This window comes from Camellia sinensis, chromosome 13 (assembly GCF_055761805.1).
Source record: "Camellia sinensis isolate YWXY chromosome 13, ASM5576180v1, whole genome shotgun sequence".
NCBI classification, from domain to species: domain Eukaryota; kingdom Viridiplantae; phylum Streptophyta; class Magnoliopsida; order Ericales; family Theaceae; genus Camellia; species Camellia sinensis.
The window spans coordinates 44,145,810-44,165,269 of NC_138973.1; the positions used below are offsets into that span (position 1 = coordinate 44,145,810).

Genomic DNA, 19,460 nt, shown 5'->3' on the forward strand with positions numbered 1-19,460 from the left:
TTTATTAGGTTTTCTTCACGTCTTCTTTTCAAATCTCTCTTCACGTTAGCCTCCTCTGCGGCTGAACGTAACGTAGTGTGGTGCTTTGTCCAATTGAAATGGCAAAGAAGCCCAAACAACCACACAACAACAACAATGGCGATTCCAACTCTGGTTCTGGTTCTGGTTCTGGTTCTGGTTCGTCCAACATTTTCAAAACTCTGTTCGGAGATAACCCCGAACAGCAGAGTTCTGTTTCCATCTTTTCCGACGACAATCCCTTCCGTAGAAAACCCAGTGATAGTTCCCAAACACTCCATCAACAGCAAAAACAACAGCTAGGGTTGGGGTTTGGTTCACCTGACGATGTTGGGAACACTGCCAATGGTGATTTTGAAAACCCTAATTCGAAGAGGAAGAGGAACAAAGATAAGAAACGGAGTTTGGATTTGGGTTCGATTGATGAAACTTCGGAGACCCATTTGGAGATTAAGAAATCGAAGAAGAGTGAACCAAAAAGCTCTAATTTTGGTGTGGAATTGGAGCAGAGAGGTGAAGGGGAGAAGTGTGAGTTGGGTTTTGATCCCAAGGAATCGTTCAAGCGAGGCAAGGAAAGGAAACACAAGTTGGGTTCAGAATCTGAAAGAGGTCAAGGAAATGACCCTAGTTTGGGTTTGGAGTTGAATGGGATTGTGAATTTGGAGGTGGAGGGGACAGAGAAGAAGAAAAAGAAGAAGAGAAAGAAGGATGAGCTCGAGGTGGAGTACGAAGCACAGCGGTATGGGGTTGTGGCGAGCAATGATGAAGATGGAGAGGGAGGATTGGGAGGGAAAGTTGTTGGGGAGAAGAAGAAAAAGATTGATGATCCAGTTGATTTGATGGTTCCAAAAGAAGGTTTTGATGATGAGGCTAAGCTTTTGAGGACTGTGTTTGTTGGGAATTTACCATTGAAGGTTAAGAAGAAGGCTTTGTTTAAGGAATTTAGCCGGTTTGGAGAGGTTGAGTCTGTGAGGATTCGGTCTGTTCCTCTATTGGATGTGAGTGCTTCCCAGATTTACTCTTTTGGTTTTTATGTGAGCACTATTTATTACTTTAAAAATGTGTGTGTGTGTGTGTGTGTGTGTTAACCATTTATATATTTTACATCTGATTGTTTTGGCAGACCAAAAAACCGAGAAAGGGTGCGATAATCCAGAAGAAAATCAATGATGTTGTTGACAGGTATTATATTTGTAGTGTTTTATCATTTTGTCTTTCATTCCTGTTATTTGTTGGATGTCATTGTGCCTTGAAGTGAAGTACTGTTGCTGTTTCCTCGTTTGGCTTTCATCTGGAGTTCCTGTTTTTGTAATAATAGCTTCCTTTTGGAGTCTTGCCTTTTGTTCACAATCCCCTAATTGGCTCAGCTGTCGACTTTCCTAGTTTCCAATATCTACGCTTCATGGCGTTTATAAAATTATGTTTATATCCTTTGGTGGTACTTTTGCAGTTTTATCATAAGAAATGATTTCTTTGCATTCATCATTAGGCTTCTTTGGTCAATCCTCTAGTTATCATTAACAATATGAAGTTGTGATGCAGCCTTTCCTTTTTTTTTTTTTTTTTTTTCTCTCTCTTTTCCCCTCCCTCTTCCCGTGTTCCTATTTGTATGAAAATATGCTCCCTTTTGTATTCTTGCTTCTTGTCCGTGAACTACACTCCCTTATTTGACTCAATCGGCCGCTTTCCTTTAGTTCCCAATATCTCTGCTTTATTGCATTTATAAAATTTTATTCATATCCTTTAGTGAGTTATTTTGAAGCTTATTGGTATTGAGTGTTGGAGTAACAGATTTCTCATAAGAAGTGGTTTCTTGCATTGATCATTAGGATTCTTCAGTCAACCCTCTAGTAATCATTAACTATGATAATATTTGTAGATGTTTTTCACAAATCATTCATATAGATATCTGCAATAAGAGTTTGTTGCTTCCTTTGAAATCCATTAATTATTCAATACTATAAACGTATAATAATAACTAGTATAGGGTTGACTGTATGAGTCTTCTCTTTTTCCGTTCTTGTTATTACTGATGTGCTAAATTGCCGGGGTCTTGCAGTGTTCATGCATACATTGTTTTTAAAACAGAGCAAGCTGCCCAGGCTTCTTTGGCCCATAATATGGCTGTGGTAGGTTTGCTCTTCTGAATGTTAATCAACATGATCTTTGTTGAAATTGGATATTTATCAGTGCTAAGTGCAGTTGTAATGGGTTGTGGATCTAGGTTGGAGAAAATCACATCCGTGTTGACAGGGCATGCCCACCACGCAAGAAACTGAAGGGAGAGAATGCTCCACTCTACGATAACAAGAGGACTGTTTTTGTGGGTAACCTCCCATTTGACGTGAAGGTGATTTCTTTTTATATTGCTCCTGTTCTTGTTCTTCTAATTTCCCCTTTTAAGTAATTACCGTATGCCGGCTGCCCAATTTGCTTTTCTTGATGCTTATAATGACCTGGATACTTGGCTTACTGTCTCTGCAGGATGAGGAAATTTATCAGTTTTTTTCTGGTATCAAGGATCTGGAATCCAGCATTGAGGCCATTCGGGTTGTCAGAGATCCTGGTTCTAGTGCGGGGAAGGGCATTGCTTATATCTTGTTTAAAACAAGGGTATGGTTAGCAGTTTTGCAAAGCATATTTAATCTTTCCTTCAACGTTTTTAAAGTGATTGAATTCTTCTTGACCTTTGCTTAGTTTATCTAATTTAACACAGTTATTGCTTAGATCTTGTTTAACAGAAGGGTATGATTAGCAGTTTTACAAGGCATATTTATTATTTCCTTTGACGTGTTTAAAGTGATTGAATTCTGCTTGACCTTCACTTAGTTTATCTAGTTTCACCACAATACTTTGTACAAGAGCAAATCTGCAGTCTGAGTTGATTGGTCCATAAGGTGTTCTATTTTGCTTCAAAATACTAAATTTAATCCAAAGCTTTTTTTCTTGATTACCATATGCTTGTTTCCCTTTTTAAGGATTGGCAAAATTACTGATTAAACCATTATGGAATTTGAAGTTTTGTGACCCCCCCTCCCCCCTCCAAAAAGAAGCCAGTACACACCATGAGAGAAATGCCAAAATAAAGTAATTAGGGTTATCCTCGTATGTAAATGATTTATTTATATGATTAGATTGTGCGAGTGAAGAAAAAAGTTTGAAAATTTATGTTTTGCATTGGAAGATAGGCATATTGCATCTATCTTATTAGTTTTAAGCAAGCTACCAATAGAAGCTATATATAAACTAAGCCTACTTTCATCATGCCATGATCAAGGACAAGTAGACTCTGTCTATTCATTTATTTATATGTCAGCCTCACTGCTTTCCATTAGTTCAACATGATAATTTTTCTTCCCTTCCACTCCTCTCATTCCTACATTTATTTCAAGCTCTGTAATTTGCTTTGCTTGCACTTCTTTCTATGAGTTATAAAAACTTTTAAATTTTACAAACTTTTCTACTCATATGAATTGTTCATATCATCTTATTTTAGTGGGTTCCCATTACTGCTTGTCACATTTGTTGATTAAGAAAAAATTGTAAATTTTGTTAGTTTGTATAACATTTTCCTATTTCTATTTCAACCTTTTCAGCTCTTCCACCTTTTTTTTAAAACTTGTGTTGAGTATGCATTTATATATTAAAAGGTACCAAGGGGAGCCACCTGAATACATAAGTTATACAGAAAGGAACAAAACAATCTATATCACCTATACATCAATCTACTCTAATGACTGTACACTCGAAAACCAGTTATACAAAAAAGAAAATATACGAGTTTTAATCTAAAAATGAGATCTTTAAAAGCCATCAAGCATCCTTTGATTGCAATCTCCGCAAATGATACTGTCAAAGCCCATGGAACCAAAATCCATGCCTTTTTTGCCCCTTCTCCATAGAACAAACCCCACAGATTTCTAGGGAATACCCACATCACTCCAAACTTGACTGAAGACAAGGACCACAACTTTCTAGCCACCATTCAACAAATGAGGAGATGATTACATGCCACACCAATTGATGCAGATTTGCCGCCTCCTAATCAACTTGTCGATAGTCAAGATCTTCCAATGAATACTCGACCGTACAAAGAAGGCAACCTTTGAGGGTGCCTTCGACCCGAAATCCCTCTGTATGGAAAGGATTATGGCCTATGCTTATAAAGAATACAAGTGAAACTCAACCAAGCAACACAAGATAAACTCCAAATTAATGTAATATTAAGCCTTTCATATGTCAAGCTTGCATATTAGTCCCAACCTCTTCCTCCCCAATCTAGAATCAGTCAAAAACCCCTTAGCATTGCATATTTAGGCTTTTTATGCATATATATATGTCTCACAAATGAAGCATTACATACTTGTAGTTGCTGTTTCCTCTATATTTGGGTTCCATGTTTATATGTTCCTGTAGATATACATATTTTTCTCCCTTGAAGTTTTTTAGATGGTATGTAGTTCAAGGGTTCAAATTTGAACTTTATTTACTATAGAAGTCTATTATGTTTTGTCGATTTTTAAAGCATGTCATGTGGAAATCAAAGGAAGAGGTGAAAATTAAACAAGAAAATATAATACCTTTTTGGGGATTTAAATTACAATTTGCCAGTTCTATAAGTAAAACCAAATGGCTTTGGATGTGGAGGCAATATGAAAATTACAAAACTTCATAACCCTAGGGCATGAAATGTTTTGCAAACTCTAGTACCTTGTGTTAAATTCATTTGAGACTAGAAGCATAAAATGTTTATAATATATACCAAGCTGATATCTTAGTACCAAACTATTCGTTGTTCTTAATTTTTGGTTGGGTTTTTTGGTGAGAAGTACCTCAATCTCAAGTTTTCTTGCATGAAGGACAAGTCAAAAAAATTTCCTTCATCAAGGATAAAATTTAAAATATGCCAAAAATACACTCAATTAAAATTCCATTAGTCTCCTCCCACTATCTTACACTATCACAACTATTGTTGGGTGTTGCCAGCCATTGCCAACCACCACCAGTTGGCGGTAGCTGTTGGCCATCGCTAATCACTACCCGGTGGTGGTAGTTGTTGGCGGCAATAATTTTACTGTCTTGCATAGTAAACTATTACTGTCCTACATATTAAAATTTTACTATTCGGAACAACAAACAAAGGAAAATTCATGTATTAAACCACATAGAAAACGTTGAAACAAATAGGATACTAAAACTGGAAAAAAAATATATATATATATACATGGAGAGAGATAAAGAGAGAAATTAGAGAGAGCACATATATGAGGTTGCCATTTTGAGATCGCGGGTCTCAAATCTGTCTAAACTAGTGTAAAATTTTACTATCAGAACCAAAGTAAAATTTTATTGTTTGAAACTGTGAATTATGTATAAATCATGCATGGAACCATATTGAAATATTCTTTAACATTGAAACAAGCAATGTACCGAAGTGAAAAAAGAAAAATAGAGAGAGAACATATATCTGAGGTCACCTATCTCAAATCTGAGGTCGTTGGTCTCATATCTGAGATGGTGGAGGTGGTGAAGATGGTGGTTGCCAGCGGTGATGGTGGGATTGATGAAACAGATATTATTGAGTCTGGTAGCGAAGTATAAATGAGGTACTAGATACAAAGATCAGATATTTTGAAAGAAGTGAGAGAGTTGTAGAAGATAAGGATGTTTATGGGCAAACAAAAATGATTTGGAACCCCACAGGGGAGGCACCCCCATGACCTCCTCTGGCTGTGATTGGCCAGTTTTCTTTTTTTCTTTTTCTTTTTTTTCTTCTCCTCCAATCACCAACCTCTACATGTGTGTGGGGGTGGTGGGGGTGGTGATTGGAGGGGGTCTCAATCACTTCTCTATGGGCAAAAATGTCATAAAAATGTCCAACTTGTCCTTTTCACAGTAAAAAATAGGAAGTGAAGGATTTCAAGCATTAAAATCTGTTGGATTGGATTGGATATTTTGTAAGATGTAAATTATTTGAGGGGCTTTTGGCCAAAAATCCCTTAAATCCTTCCCTTGGATGAACTGGAACAAGTCTTGGAAAAGCTTTCAAGCAGAGTTTGGAAATTGGCTTTTAGCAGTTTGTTTGTTTGTTTTTGTTTTTGTTTTTGTTTTTGTTTTTGTTTGTTTTTGTTTTTGTTTTTTTTTTTTTTTTTTTTTTTTTTTTTTTTTTTTTTTTTTTTTTTTTTTTCGTCACTAGTGAACTTTAAAAAAAATTCAAAATTTTTACTCTAGTAGACCGACCTAAAAAGTAAATAAAAAATAAAAAAATTGAAAAAGTCCCCTAATGACAAAAAAAGCTTAAAAAGTCGAGTTATTTTTAACTTATTTTTGTCTTTAGTGAACTTTTTTGGATAAAAAGCTCAAATTATTAGATACATTTCAGATTTTCCAAGGCACCATGCTGAATATCGAGATACAGGTTACAGCTAAAACCAAATACTTAATACACCCAATGGAACACACATGGAAGAAAGGCAAGAAGAAAAAGCAGAAAAAGCACAACAACAAAATCCAATACTAAAACTTTTTTCCCTCAAATGATTTACATTTTATAAGAAGTCCAAGCCAAAAGATTTTAATGCATAAGGTCCTTCATTTCATATTTTTCATTGTGAAAAGAACAAGTTGACATTTTTTAGATATTTTTGCCCATAAACATCATTATCCTCTACAACTCTCTCATTTATCTAAATATTTGATCTCTCTAGCAACTCATATCAACACCATCCGCTACCGTCACTCACCTCTTCTACAGTTTGCTACCAGAGTCACTAATGTCTTTCTTACTGATGCCACCATTTTAGATCTAACACTATTCATCGCTTCCATTGGCAGCCACCACCTCCACCATCTTAGATCTAAAGATAGTTGATCTCAAATCTATGTTCTCTCTCTCTCTCTAATTCTCTCTTTTTATTTGTATTTTTTTTCCACTTTTGGTACCTTGTTTCATTGTTGACTAAAAGAATATTTCTGCATGGTTCAATGTATGTAGATTTTACAGAATGTTTCAGATAGTAAAATTTTATTTTGGTTTGGACAGTAAAATTTTACTGTAGTTCGGATAGACTTGAGACTGGCGGCTCAGATCTGTGTTCACTCTCTCTCTCTCTCTCTCTCTCTCTCTATGTATGTATATATATATATATTAGTTTTAGTATACTATTTGTTTCAACGTTAACTTCAGGACGATTTGTATATAGTTTAATATATTAAAAGAAAAGTTAATATTTTACCAAAATAATAATATCTATTATCACTGTCATATAAATGTATTATCATAGTTAGCTATTATTTGCATTTATATTTTTTTAATATATAAATAACATATTTTTACATTGTTTAATATATAAATAATATATTTATTTTATTATTTAAATAAATGTTAAACGAGCTGAGCTGTAATATGTTTGGGCTTGTTTATTAAGATTTTAACGAGCTTGAGCACTTGAACGCAATAAAAATTTAACGAACCGAGTTTGAACGAGCTCTTACTGAGTCAAGTTCAAACTTGTTCACGAACAGTTTTGTTCATTTGTAGCCCTACCAGCAGTTACTGCTGGCCAATGGTGGTTGATAGTGGCTGGCAGCAGTTGACGGTGGTTGTTGTAGTGCGAGGTAGTGGGAGAGGAGGCTAATGAAATTTTAATTGAGAGTATTTTTGTCATATTTTAAAATTTATCCTTGATGAAGGAAATTTTTGACTTATTTTTCATGCAAGAAAACTTGAGATTGGGGGACTTCTCACCAAAAATCTCATGATTCAATCCCTCAACCTATACCGTATCTTTGTTTTTTATTTTTTTATTTTTTTTGAGCAGGGGTTGAACACTGAAGCTTTCGATATGAAGTTGCATTGGTTCCTATTTTGTTTTTCTTTTTTTGTTTCTTCTTCTTCTTTTTTCCCCTTCTGTTTTCATGTGGCACCACTAGAATGGACTCGCTGATGGTACACTAGGGTGAAGTCTGCAACGTAATAGGTTTTCTAACACAAGTGCTAGAGTGAGGATATCAGTGTGGAAATCGCTTGTTTTGACTTGAAGTTTTAAATTAACTTATTTATGAAGATGCTATTTGCCTGCAATAGTTGTAGTACAGGAATGGACAACACTGTTATGATGGTTTTTATTTCTGTATGATGCTTACTGTAAATCTCATATACGCCCTATGTCAAAGCATTATCTGAAAGTCATTTGTAATTTGCATGCAGGGTGCAGCAAACTTGCTTGTTAAAAAACGCAGCTTGAAGCTCCGAGATCGTGAACTAAGGCTCTCTCATGCCAGATCAAACATCACACCATCTAAGAGGAGCAATCCATCATCCACAGAGAGAGATGATTTTCCGGCCAAGAAGAAAGCTGTGGAATTCAAGACTCCTGACAGTAGCTCTTACCAGGGAGTGCGGGCTAGTAAATCTGGTGTGCAGAAGAAAGTTTCTAAAGTCATTGCGCCACAGAAGTTCAAATCCAGGACTCAAAAAGTAGAGAAGCTGAAAGAGTGGACAGGAAAGAGACCAGCAGTGGCTGCTAGAAAGGCAAATGCACTGAAGGGTGGTAGCGGTTCTTCGAAACAAACTGGGAAAAAACACAAGCTGGAAAGCCGCACTTCAGGTCCAAACAAGAAAATCAAGAAATTCAGATAGGATTTTCCATGTAATCAAAGCCTTTGAAAATGACATGGCTCAGATAAGTTTTCAACTGCATGCTGCCGAGGATTATTTGATCAGATATTTTGTATTTTATTTTATACCAATGTGGGAAATATAAATTATGAGTCGAGTGATTATAGATTACTGATTAGTTTCTTTGATTTTGATAGCGAAACTCTGATGTATCGGACTTAGTAGCTTGTTCTGGTTGGTACTTTTCCAAGTACCATGAAACGATTCTAGGGTTTAGGGGAGTGATTCAAGGGAATGTTGAACCCTAATTGACCATTAGAATGTCAAATACTGAGCTTTTAGAACCTCTTCTAGCATGTCAGGACTTGCCTCTGGTTGATCTGTCATCGTCTGTGTATGGTAGTAAGTCCTATGCATCCAAATTTCGTAAAAAATATCGATGAGATGCAAGCCTGTACTGGATTTGAAAGCTTAAAGGATATCAGCTAGTGAACTTGTATGTTATTCTTTTGCAGGCAATGTTTTGAAAACTGGACAGGTGAGTGAACTAAAAAAAAGATTAGGTGAACGGGTTACCGGTTCAATTGTCAAGTCGAAATGGTCGAACCGTAATATCATAATTAATAATATATAATTATAAATAAATATATATATATATATATAAGTATTGACATAAAATTTGTTGTATAGTATTTATTAATAATATTTAATAAAGTCATAATTGATATAAAAAAAGTAATTAGTTATAAAGAAATTAAAAAAATTTAACAGTCTCTCCAAACAAATTGATTGAATGGTCAATTTAATTTTAGAGAAAAATGAAAATTTTGACTCTCCCTCCAATCAAATATGATTCAAACAATTTAATTGAATTTCACATAGAATTTTGAAGTTTTCTTTGAACAATCTTATCTTATAAATAAGAATAGACTTCCATAATCACTTTAAGCTTCTAATGAGATTCGTCTCATGATAGGAGACTCTTGAAGAGTTTTTAATCAAAATTTTGATATATATATATATATAAGAAAGAAGAAAAATAAAAAATAAAATTTTCCAACCGGTGGGTTGATCAAGAACTGGGACCGGTTCAACCACCGATTTCTCTAGTTCTTGCAAACAATGTCGGTTTTTGTGCCTCATCCAGATCGGAACTAGGTCGTCATCGATTCTACCGGTTGAACCAGCCAATCCGATTTGATTCTTGAAACATTGTTTGCAGGTTTTAGTTGATGGTTGTTCCTTGTTAGATGTATAGTACTAGTTCTAGAATGTTACAATTTGTTCTTATGGTTAACTTTACGGGTGAAAATTTTTGACACGATAAGATAATATGATTCAAAATGTACACGAAGTTATCAAGTTAAGGTTAGTCATTGTTCAACATGAACAAAAATATGACAATCCGATAAAACAAACATTAAACGGATCATATTAGTATTGACAAGGAATTTGCTTAATGAAGAATTAATTATTTTCACTACGGTGTTATTATGGTTTTGAATTTCTTATATAATTCTATCCAATTGAGTAAAAAATATATATAAAATAGGATTTTATCTCCCAAAAATAAAATAACACAGTATAATTTTTATAAATTGGGAAATGAAATTGAGTTAAAATCAAACATTTTTTATGAATGATTTCATAAAATTTAGCATTTTTTGAAAAAAAAAAAAAAAATCTTGATACCTTTTAAATAAGGGTTAATTTTGTTGACAACACATTTTAAAAATAACACAGAACAAGAATATGAAAAAAAAAATAAAAAAATACAAACTTAAAATGACACGGCACAACACCGGCCACCTCTAGGTTAACTAATGAAAATGCTAATTTACTAATATATCTTGATTAGGCATTTTTTTTTTTTATCAAGTTTTCCGTACTATAGTTGTCTTGTGGTGTCCTGTTTTGTTATACATGTTCATGAATACACAAGATATTTATTATACGAATATTTGTAGTATGAGAAGTAAAATAAAACAACAAAATAACACCAAAATGACAAATATTTTGTTTTCCTATTCCAAGTGGTGGAAGTTTAAAGCCCCCAATGGTCTTCCAAAGAAACATCACTAGTTTGTCCCCAATTATATTACAATTTGATAACCACCCTCCACAACAATAGTCTCAGATAACATCCCAATGATGTACTAATTCTTTTCCCCCCCATCCCAACAATACAATACACAATACAATGAAGAGGAACCATTTTCCAAACCCTACTCAATACCACCTCCAATTGCTGCAGCTTCGGCACTGATGAGATCTATAGCTATATAATAATGCTACATATCGCAATTGTTTGATATGCTAATCTGTACAGATATGTAGTGATAATCAGTTTTGCTTGGAGACCAAGGAGACCATGTTAAGCAGACTCTGTTTCAGCTGACGAATTCTATGATTTGTTCTTGTTCATCAGTGTAGGGGTAACTGATACAACCCCAATAAGGAACAGAGTGGCTATTGAGTTGAAGTCGTAAAGGTCGCCAATTGATTGCAAGTCACTGAGAGCTATTCCAGCCTGCAAATGCCAGGAAAGTAAGTTTGTTGGGTTATTCATAAAATCCATGTTTTTACATTGGAGATGACAAATAATGATTCAAGAATACTACAAGCTGCACAAGCCATTTGTGAAACTCCCCGGTTATTCAAAAACTAGGCCAACATGCTAAAGGGAACCACATCTCCATTTTTGGTTGAGTGTAAATGAAAACAAACAGAATATGACATTATACAGTTGCATGCACAAAATGATTGTGCAATTACAAGTACGAAAATGTGTTTTCTCCTCTTTCTTTTTTATTTTATTTTTATAGTTATGTTTGTTTTTTTAGCTAAAACTATGATTCCCAAGGACATGGTTTTTCCCTTGGTTTGAGTCAAAGAATCTACCTTCTTTTCCATTGCCGTGTATGTGTATATATGTAAATCTATGTGGAACATATTCTAAATTAGTATTGATTTAATCTCAATTTGAAGTTCTGAACTTGAATCAATTCTGGTCAGCACAAGTCATTCCTTAATCTTGTAGCCACAGCCAAAAATAATATTTTAAAAAAAAATTTGAAAAATTTGAAAATAAAGCGTACGAATCTAAAATGTCAAGACATGAAAACATATTGCCAAACAAGAAAAGTAAATACCCGGACAGTGACGTAAGCAGCAGGAACAATCCCAATGAAGGTTGCAAGGAAGAAGATATGGTAAGGCACATCAACGATTGGTGACGCCACGTTAATAAATGTATTTGGCAAGGTTGGGGTGACTCTTAGGAAAAGCATATAGTTCAACAAACTTGTTTTTCTTTTAGCCACCTGGTTCAAAAAAACAAACATTTTGTTTCAATATTTTTGTTGACCCAATAGATGAAAATATAGGGATAAGTTGAAGTTTCACCTGTGTTTGGAAGAATGTAAGTTTATCGGGCCAGAGAGAGAAGACAAGGGGCCGACCGATCAATTTGGAAAGGAAAAAGCAAGAAGAAGCACCGGCAGTGGCAGTGAACACAACCAGTGCTACGCCTTTAAAGATTCCAAAAAGGGCACCGGCGAGCAATGACATGAAAACAGTACCAGGAATCATAAAAGTCTGCATGAAAATGTAGACCATGCAGTACCCCACGAGGACTTGTATAGTGTAGTCACTTGTGTAGTTCTCAAGGTGATCTCTGCAGGGAAATTCAAAGAAATAATAAAGATATTTTCCTCAATCATGATTTACAATCTCTCCCAACAAGCTTCATCAAGCACATCAAGCAGAGGAGAAATAATAAAATTTGCACAATCAATCATTAAACATCTCAACAATCAACAAAAATTTCATACCAAATATTACTTCAGGTCATCCTAAATTTCATCCATCCTGTGGAGGCTTTTGAAAGCACAAACAAATCAATCTAACCCGGTTCTAAAGGAGAATTATGGCCTTGATCTTTATTTGAAGGTACTTGAACTATGAGGTGATAAAACTTTGTTAGTATATGATTTCAAATAGAATCAGTTGGAGAAAAGAGATCCATGTAGGCGTCCTCTAAGTAATTGAGAGAAAGGATTGTTGACATGATTGACTTCAATCTACTTGTAAAATTTATTGATCAAACTTATTAAAGATGATCTTTTAGGCTGTGTTTGGATCATGGTTTTGGGTAGGGATTTGGAAAGGGAAAGGGAAAATGCGAGTGAAACACAGACTTAAAGTGGAGGAAACTTCAACTTAGAATCACAAGAAATTGGGGGAGTTTCACTTTTACACTCATACAAGACCTCCCTGTTAAAGCATTCTCCAATCCTCATCAATATTTTCATCAAATTCAAATTTGATGAAAAAATGGCTAAAAATATGCTCCAACCATCTCATCAAATCGAGGGAGATGCAATTTATTCACCAAATCAAGAATGAACCAAATGCTTCACCAAATTTTCAACAATCAAATTTTTACTCAAATTTGATGAAAGTTTTAAAAGAGTAAGGCAAAAACCCAAACAAACCAAAATTTAGTATTGGAGATACTCTTAGTCCTTAAAATTTCAAAACAAAATTGTGAAAACCCCCATTAGCCAAGCTTTAAGGAGCAATGAAATCATATCATTCTCGCACAAGCTATTAACCCAAACAAACCACAAAGTCAAAAATATATATATATATATATATATATATATCCTCCGTTTGTTTGATTGGAAAATCTTCCTTCATTAATTTTCTTTTTTCTTTTTTTCCCTTGTGAACATAACAATCAAAAAAAAGTTTTGATTGTCTGAAAAAAATCAGAACTTTTCACCACGAAATCAGACAAAAACAAAAATCTCCTTATAAACCACCAAAACAACATATATATATATATATAATGGGAAGTAAGTACCTGAGGATTTGGAGATCTTGGAGACTACGAGGGAGTTTGAGGAAGCTGTAATCCGATGCGGGCATCGTGAGATAGACGCAGAGAAGCCCTACTCCGAAGCTCAATACGACGCCGGATGCGGCCGCCATATCCCAAAACGTCAACGGAAACTTCTGCGACGGTCTATTTACAACACTGCCACCGCCATTGACGTTCTCTACCTGCTCTCTCCCCTCCATTATCAACCAAAATCCCAATATTCAATTTTTTAAAAAAATAAAAATTTGGGAATTCGATTGTTAGGTGGAGAGAGAGAGAGAGAGAGAGAGAGAGAAAGTGAGGGATCCCTAACAAGGTTTCATAAATAATGTTGTTATTGGTGTGGGAAGTTTCTTTCCTGTTGGGACACTCCCCTGGTTTTTTTCCCGTCTTTCCTCTCCCTTTCCTCCGTGCCTGTATTGTTGGATCCTATAAGAGAGAGAATATTCGTTGGTTACAAAAAAAAATTCCAAAAAATGAAAAACAACAAAAAGATAAACGTGTCAGATATATGACTTTTTAAAAATAAATTCGTCACGCAACTTTAAAGCAATTCATTTGGTTTGATTAAAAGTTTTCGGATGTTTTGGTTTGATTTTGGGAGATAAATTTTTTTAAAAAAATTGAGAAAAAAATTTAGAAATTTTTTTAATTTGTTTGGTTGTATATTTTGAAAATAGTTTTGGATGGTGAAAGTTTGAAATGATTTGATATTTTATTGTAGTTGAGTAGATATGTATGAGAAAAAAAGTAATTGAGAATAAGAAAAAAGAGATAAAAAAGTAATTAATTGATGTGTGGAAGATAAAAAGTATTTTTGAATTTTTTTTTTTTAAATCACTAAACCAAACAAAATTTTAAAAAATTTTCTTCAAAATTTGTTTTTAAAAAACAGTGCTGGGGTCGACCCCCAGTGACGTGGCGGGCCTCCATTGGCCAGTTTTCTGTTTTTTTTTTTTTTTCTTTTCTTCCAATCCCGCAGTGCCACGTGGCACTGGGGGGTCGGTGGGGGTGGCATTTGCTGGGTGTCCGACGCATTTTTGTTTAAAAAACAAACCAAACAAGGCCTTTATACCTATTATGTTGTCACGTTTGAGAAAAGTATATTAAGGAATTTTTATTTTTTTTGAAGTGTCACATCATATCCACTATATTGTCACATTAAGAAAAAGTACACTAAAGAGTTTTTATTTTTTTTAAAATGTCACATCATATCTGTCACGTTGTCACATTTAAGAAAAGTATACTAAGAAATTTTTAATTTTTTTAAGTGTATCACATTAATACCTACCATTGGAGTATCACATCATACTTGTCACATTAATTAATAAAATGGTACAACTGTCCATTAAAACACTATCAAAATTAAACATAGGACCACATCGAAAGAAACTCTCCACTAATAAGAGTTAACAGACCAATAGAAAAAACTTGGGACTAATTGCAGTACTTGTTTGTGAGATGACATTTATTGATAAATATCCAACATTAAATATGCATTTTATAATTAAAAAATAATATAATTTTAATTTTTTATATCATAACTAAAAAAAAAATATCATAACTAAACACAACATGTGTCATAATTAAAATAATATTATAATTAAAGAAAAAAATTGATCATAACTAAAAAAAATTATAAAATTATATAACTAGGAGACATAAGATATACCCTTTTTAAAGGGGTCTATATTAAAATTTTCCTATTTTCTATATATATATATATATATATATATATTTTGGTGTGTGTGTTTTTGTTTGGGGAATTTTTTTTAAGGTCCCTGGTATTAAGATTTTTCAGCTTAAAGGACACTCAATATTTTCATAATACCTAAGATCCCTCAAGTTGCTCCAGAGAAATTTCTCTCCAGAGAAATTCTTGGAATTCTCTCTAGAGAAATTTTGAATTTCTCTGACTTCGGAATTTCTCTGACTTGGGAATGTATTTTAACCAAATTTCTCTGACTTCGGAATGTGTTTTAACCAAATTTCTCTGACTTTGGAATGTGTTTTAACCAAATTTCTCTGACTTTAGAATTTATCAAATGTCTTTTCATAATGTGTTTTAACCAAATTTCTCTGCGTTTGCTTACAATTTTGAACAAGGCAGAAAAAATTACTCAGAGAAAATTGAAATTTCTCTGGCTTTGTTCACAAATTTCTTTTGACTTTGTTCAGAGAAAATTGAAATTTCTTTCCAGATAAATTCTAGACTTTTCTGATAAATTTTTTACTCAAGCCTTCATCATCTTCCTCCTCCAGAGAAATTCCAAAACAAATCATGCTATGTTTTCTATTTTCTTGGGAATTAATTGCTTTTTCTTTTTTTTTTTTTTGAACAGGGGAATTAATTGCTATGTTGGATTGGATCTCAAACCCACTAGCTGCCCTTGCTGCTTTGTTGGGTGCTACTTAGTTTACTAAGTTTTCTGTTTTACTCTGTTTTCTTTCGTTGGCTGTTAATTTCCTTATTCAAAAAAAAAAAAAAAAAATCTTACAGAATTGCTCCATCCCCCAGATTGGAAGTCGAGAAATCTGAACATGGGAGTTGAAAGTAATCAAATTTACTAAACAAGGATGAGAATTTACATACTTCTATTGAATCCTGATACAATTATAGGATAGGAAATGAGAAATGATAATTGCTGACATTACTTACCAGGAATGATGTGGAAAGAGGTAATTTCCAAACTAGGTTATGTGAAAACGGAGGCAGACCAGAGATTTTTTTGTTGAAAATATTTGATTTGATTTCTACGGGGTAATCGGCAATGATGTATTTATGCTAAGACAATTAGCAAACTTCAAAGTTTAGAAACTCTTCAAGCTTTGAATCAGCAGCAGCAGTCGAGTTTCGACCTCAATTCATAGGCAGCGGCGGCAGTGGTGAACGCTGGTTCTGGTGATTCCAGTGGCGGCAGCGGTGGTGGTTGAATGGACTGTGTGATGACGCGACTGAGCCTCCTTGGTGATGTTGGCGCAGTGTTGATTTTAGCTCCACCGCCATTGAAGATATATATATATATATATATTGTGTATGTATTCTAGTGAGAGAGAGAAGTGGGAAGCTAAGGTTTGATTTCAGTCAAATTTCTCTGTGATATATGAGTGTGGGAGTTGAGGGACCTTAGACATCATAAAATAATATTATGGATCTCTTCCATTACTAAAAATGGGAGAGGGACCTTAGACTAATTTCCCCTTTTTGTTTCCCTTCACTTTCTATGTATTTTTATGGTGGATTTTTGACAAATCAACCAAAGAAAAATTTATTTCCAAATGAGACATTAAACATCAAAATTGTACCTTAAAAGCAAATTAAACTAAATATGTGAATTCAGATCCAGGTCTTTATGTAAATTTTTCTCGATTTCTTTTTTCAGATAGTGGTATACTTTTCTCGATTTAATATGTTCATATTTTATTAAAATTATAAACAAAAATTACTAATTAATAAAATTTTAAATTTTAATTACCTTAGGCCTGTTTAGAAAGTTAGATTTAAGTTAAAATAATCAATAAAAAATAAAATATATTAAAATATTTAATAAGACAAAATATCATATTTAGATTGTAATTATTTTATTTTTTATATTACAATTATCAAATTAATTATAAAATAAAAATCAATTATCATCTAAAATACTATTTTTTTTTAACTAAGGCCAAGTTTGGAAAGTCTCAAAAAAGTCAAAAAAAACTAAAAAATTACTTAAAAAATTAAAAAGTTATCACTATTTATCAAAAGTTAACAATTACGGCTGCACAACTCCCAATACTAATTTTTTCCTACACATTAATTTATACAATTTTTAATACATATTTTTCTATAAAAAGTCAAAAAATTAATCCAAATATTCATATTTTCAACCTCAACTTTTTAATCTAAAAAGATAAAAAATACACTTATTTAAAATATTCTAAATAATTTTTAAATTAAAATAAGAATAATACTTGATAGCTCGAATTGAGCTTATCTGAATAATTGGAATTTGTGCTTACTGATTAACCGTCTAAACAATCAGTAAAACATCTGCCTAGTGTAACTATCAACTTTTTTATTAGATGACTGGGCAATCAACTAACAAGTCAAAATTCAAATCATTGAAGACAAAATAAAATTCAAACTAGTATTTATAATTATTAAAATAATTAAAAAAATCAATTAAAATTACGTATTTCCAAACCTACCTTAATTCCCTTGTAAAATAGTAGTGATTGGTACTACTAATTTGGTATCACTAAACCACCACTAATAAAGTGAAAAATTCCAAAAAAAAAAAACACAAAAGCAAAAGTAAAAGTAAAACATCTCTTCATGTAAAACTCATACCAACATTAAAATTATTAGTGCTTCTTTTTTAAGAATATTTTAAAAAAATTATTAAAAAATTAAAAAATCACTTTTAATTCACGTTTCCAAATAATGGTCTCACTATTTTTCCTACGGGGGTGTTTTGCTTGCGTTTACAGCGTGAGTGTGAGTGAGAGAGAGAGATTGATGGATTTTGACAGCACGATGGTCACGTGAACGCGTAGCATAGGGCACGTGGCACACAGGTAAATCATTTAACGAACGTCGGTCGGCAAAAGCAGTACACGCTTTGCACTTTGACTCCCCCAAAAATTATTAAATGCTTCAAGGGGCACCATGTGTATCTTCTTCCAGCCAATCACCATTTGCAAATTTGTGAGTTCCATCTCAGAACCTTCTTAGAGCTCCACCTTACTATATACCAGGACCACTGAATAATCGCTCTCCCTCCTCCCATCCACGCATTTCACATGTCCTTTTTGTATCAATTTTCTTTCGGATTTGGGTGCCTGCTTTCTGTGCGGCCCTATGGGCTTTTTAAGGTTTGTTTCATAATTGAAATTGTTTATATTTTAAAATATATTAAATAGAATATATTTATAAAAAATTAAATTAAATAGATATTGTTAATTATTTCATACATTTATATTTATATTTATATTCATTTTAATACTTTAAATCAAAATATTATTCATTTTTAAAGGTACAAATATGAGTGGATGAAAGGGTTAATAATATCCGATTAACTTAATTTTTTTTAGATATGTTCTACTCGATGTATTCTAAAATTTAAACAATTCAAATTATCAAAATGTATCCCAAAAAAACCTCATAAAACCGCATAACAGTGCTTGTTGTGCTAGGTGTAGCAAGCACCCAAATCCATTTTTTTTTTCTATCATGACTAAAACTGTCCCCATTATTTATTTATGAGACATTTATGCATAATTTTAATTTATGAATTTATATTTTATTAAATCTTAATTAAGATATTTAAATTTTATTAAATTTTTAATAATTAAAATTGCCCTTCAAATAATAATTGTTCATCATTTATGATTATTCATAATTCATAAATGAACATGATGATTTGATATTTATTTTAATTTTTAAAACTTTAAAATATCAACTTTAAAATTGAATTTTTTTAAAAAAAAATATGTGAAAATTTTGAAAAAACTGAATTATTTTTTTGTGTAAAACTGAAAAAAAAAATCTATAAAGACGTATGATGATGGAACATTGATGTGCAAAATTGAAAAAATAAAAAAAATTAATAATGTTCATAGTTTTAAAACTAAAAAAAAAATTATTAATGTTATCGGTTTTATTGAATAGTTGAATAAAACAAATAAGTAAAAGGAAAAAAACGTTTAATCTCGTGCTCTTTTTTTTTATCAATTAGTGAAATAATTATTTAGAATATCACTATGAAAAATTGATAATGTTCTTAATTTTAAAAATTAAAAAAAAAACTGATAATATTCTCAATCTTACTAAATAGGATTTATTAGTTCAAAAAATTTTAAATAGGACATAAGCTATCATAACATTTGTAAATAAGACTTTTAGATTATAAAACTCTTTATTTGTTATTATTTGTTTGGAAAAAGTCACCAAAG

General features: G+C 32.7%; 2 protein-coding genes across 2 annotated transcripts; one reads left to right on the top strand and one right to left on the bottom strand.

The window, feature by feature from the left end:
• Positions 1–8,982, top strand: LOC114279325 (uncharacterized). The gene is made up of 6 exons (XM_028221553.2): positions 1–1,016; positions 1,142–1,200; positions 2,078–2,147; positions 2,243–2,368; positions 2,503–2,631; positions 8,228–8,982. The coding sequence occupies exons 1-6, from the start codon at positions 99–101 to the stop codon at positions 8,657–8,659; spliced, it is 1,734 nt and encodes a 577-aa protein (XP_028077354.2). The 5' UTR covers positions 1–98; the 3' UTR covers positions 8,660–8,982.
• Positions 8,983–10,643: 1,661 nt separating this feature from the next.
• LOC114279317 (putative membrane protein At4g09580) lies at positions 10,644–14,054 on the bottom strand. Its single transcript, XM_028221540.2, has 4 exons — positions 13,506–14,054; positions 12,044–12,314; positions 11,791–11,961; positions 10,644–11,168 (listed from the first exon to the last, which is right to left on the bottom strand). Exons 1-4 carry the CDS (start codon positions 13,721–13,723, stop codon positions 11,043–11,045), a joined length of 786 nt encoding a protein of 261 aa, XP_028077341.1. The 5' UTR covers positions 13,724–14,054; the 3' UTR covers positions 10,644–11,042.
• Positions 14,055–19,460: the final 5,406 nt, after the last annotated feature.

Bases quoted from the DNA above. Each gene is read 5' to 3' on its own strand.
- LOC114279325 (XM_028221553.2), top strand. From the start codon at position 99: ATGGCAAAGAAGCCCAAACAACCACACAACAACAACAATGGCGATTCC. The intron at 2,369-2,502 runs GTGATTTCTTTT...CTGTCTCTGCAG, and splicing joins ACCTCCCATTTGACGTGAAG to GATGAGGAAATTTATCAGTT. The intron at 2,632-8,227 runs GTATGGTTAGCA...ATTTGCATGCAG, and splicing joins ATATCTTGTTTAAAACAAGG to GGTGCAGCAAACTTGCTTGT.
- LOC114279317 (XM_028221540.2), bottom strand. From the start codon at position 13,723: ATGGAGGGGAGAGAGCAGGTAGAGAACGTCAATGGCGGTGGCAGTGTT. The intron at 12,315-13,505 runs GTACTTACTTCC...ATTTCCCTGCAG, and splicing joins CAAGATCTCCAAATCCTCAG to AGATCACCTTGAGAACTACA. The intron at 11,169-11,790 runs GTATTTACTTTT...TGGCATTTGCAG, and splicing joins CTGCTTACGTCACTGTCCGG to GCTGGAATAGCTCTCAGTGA.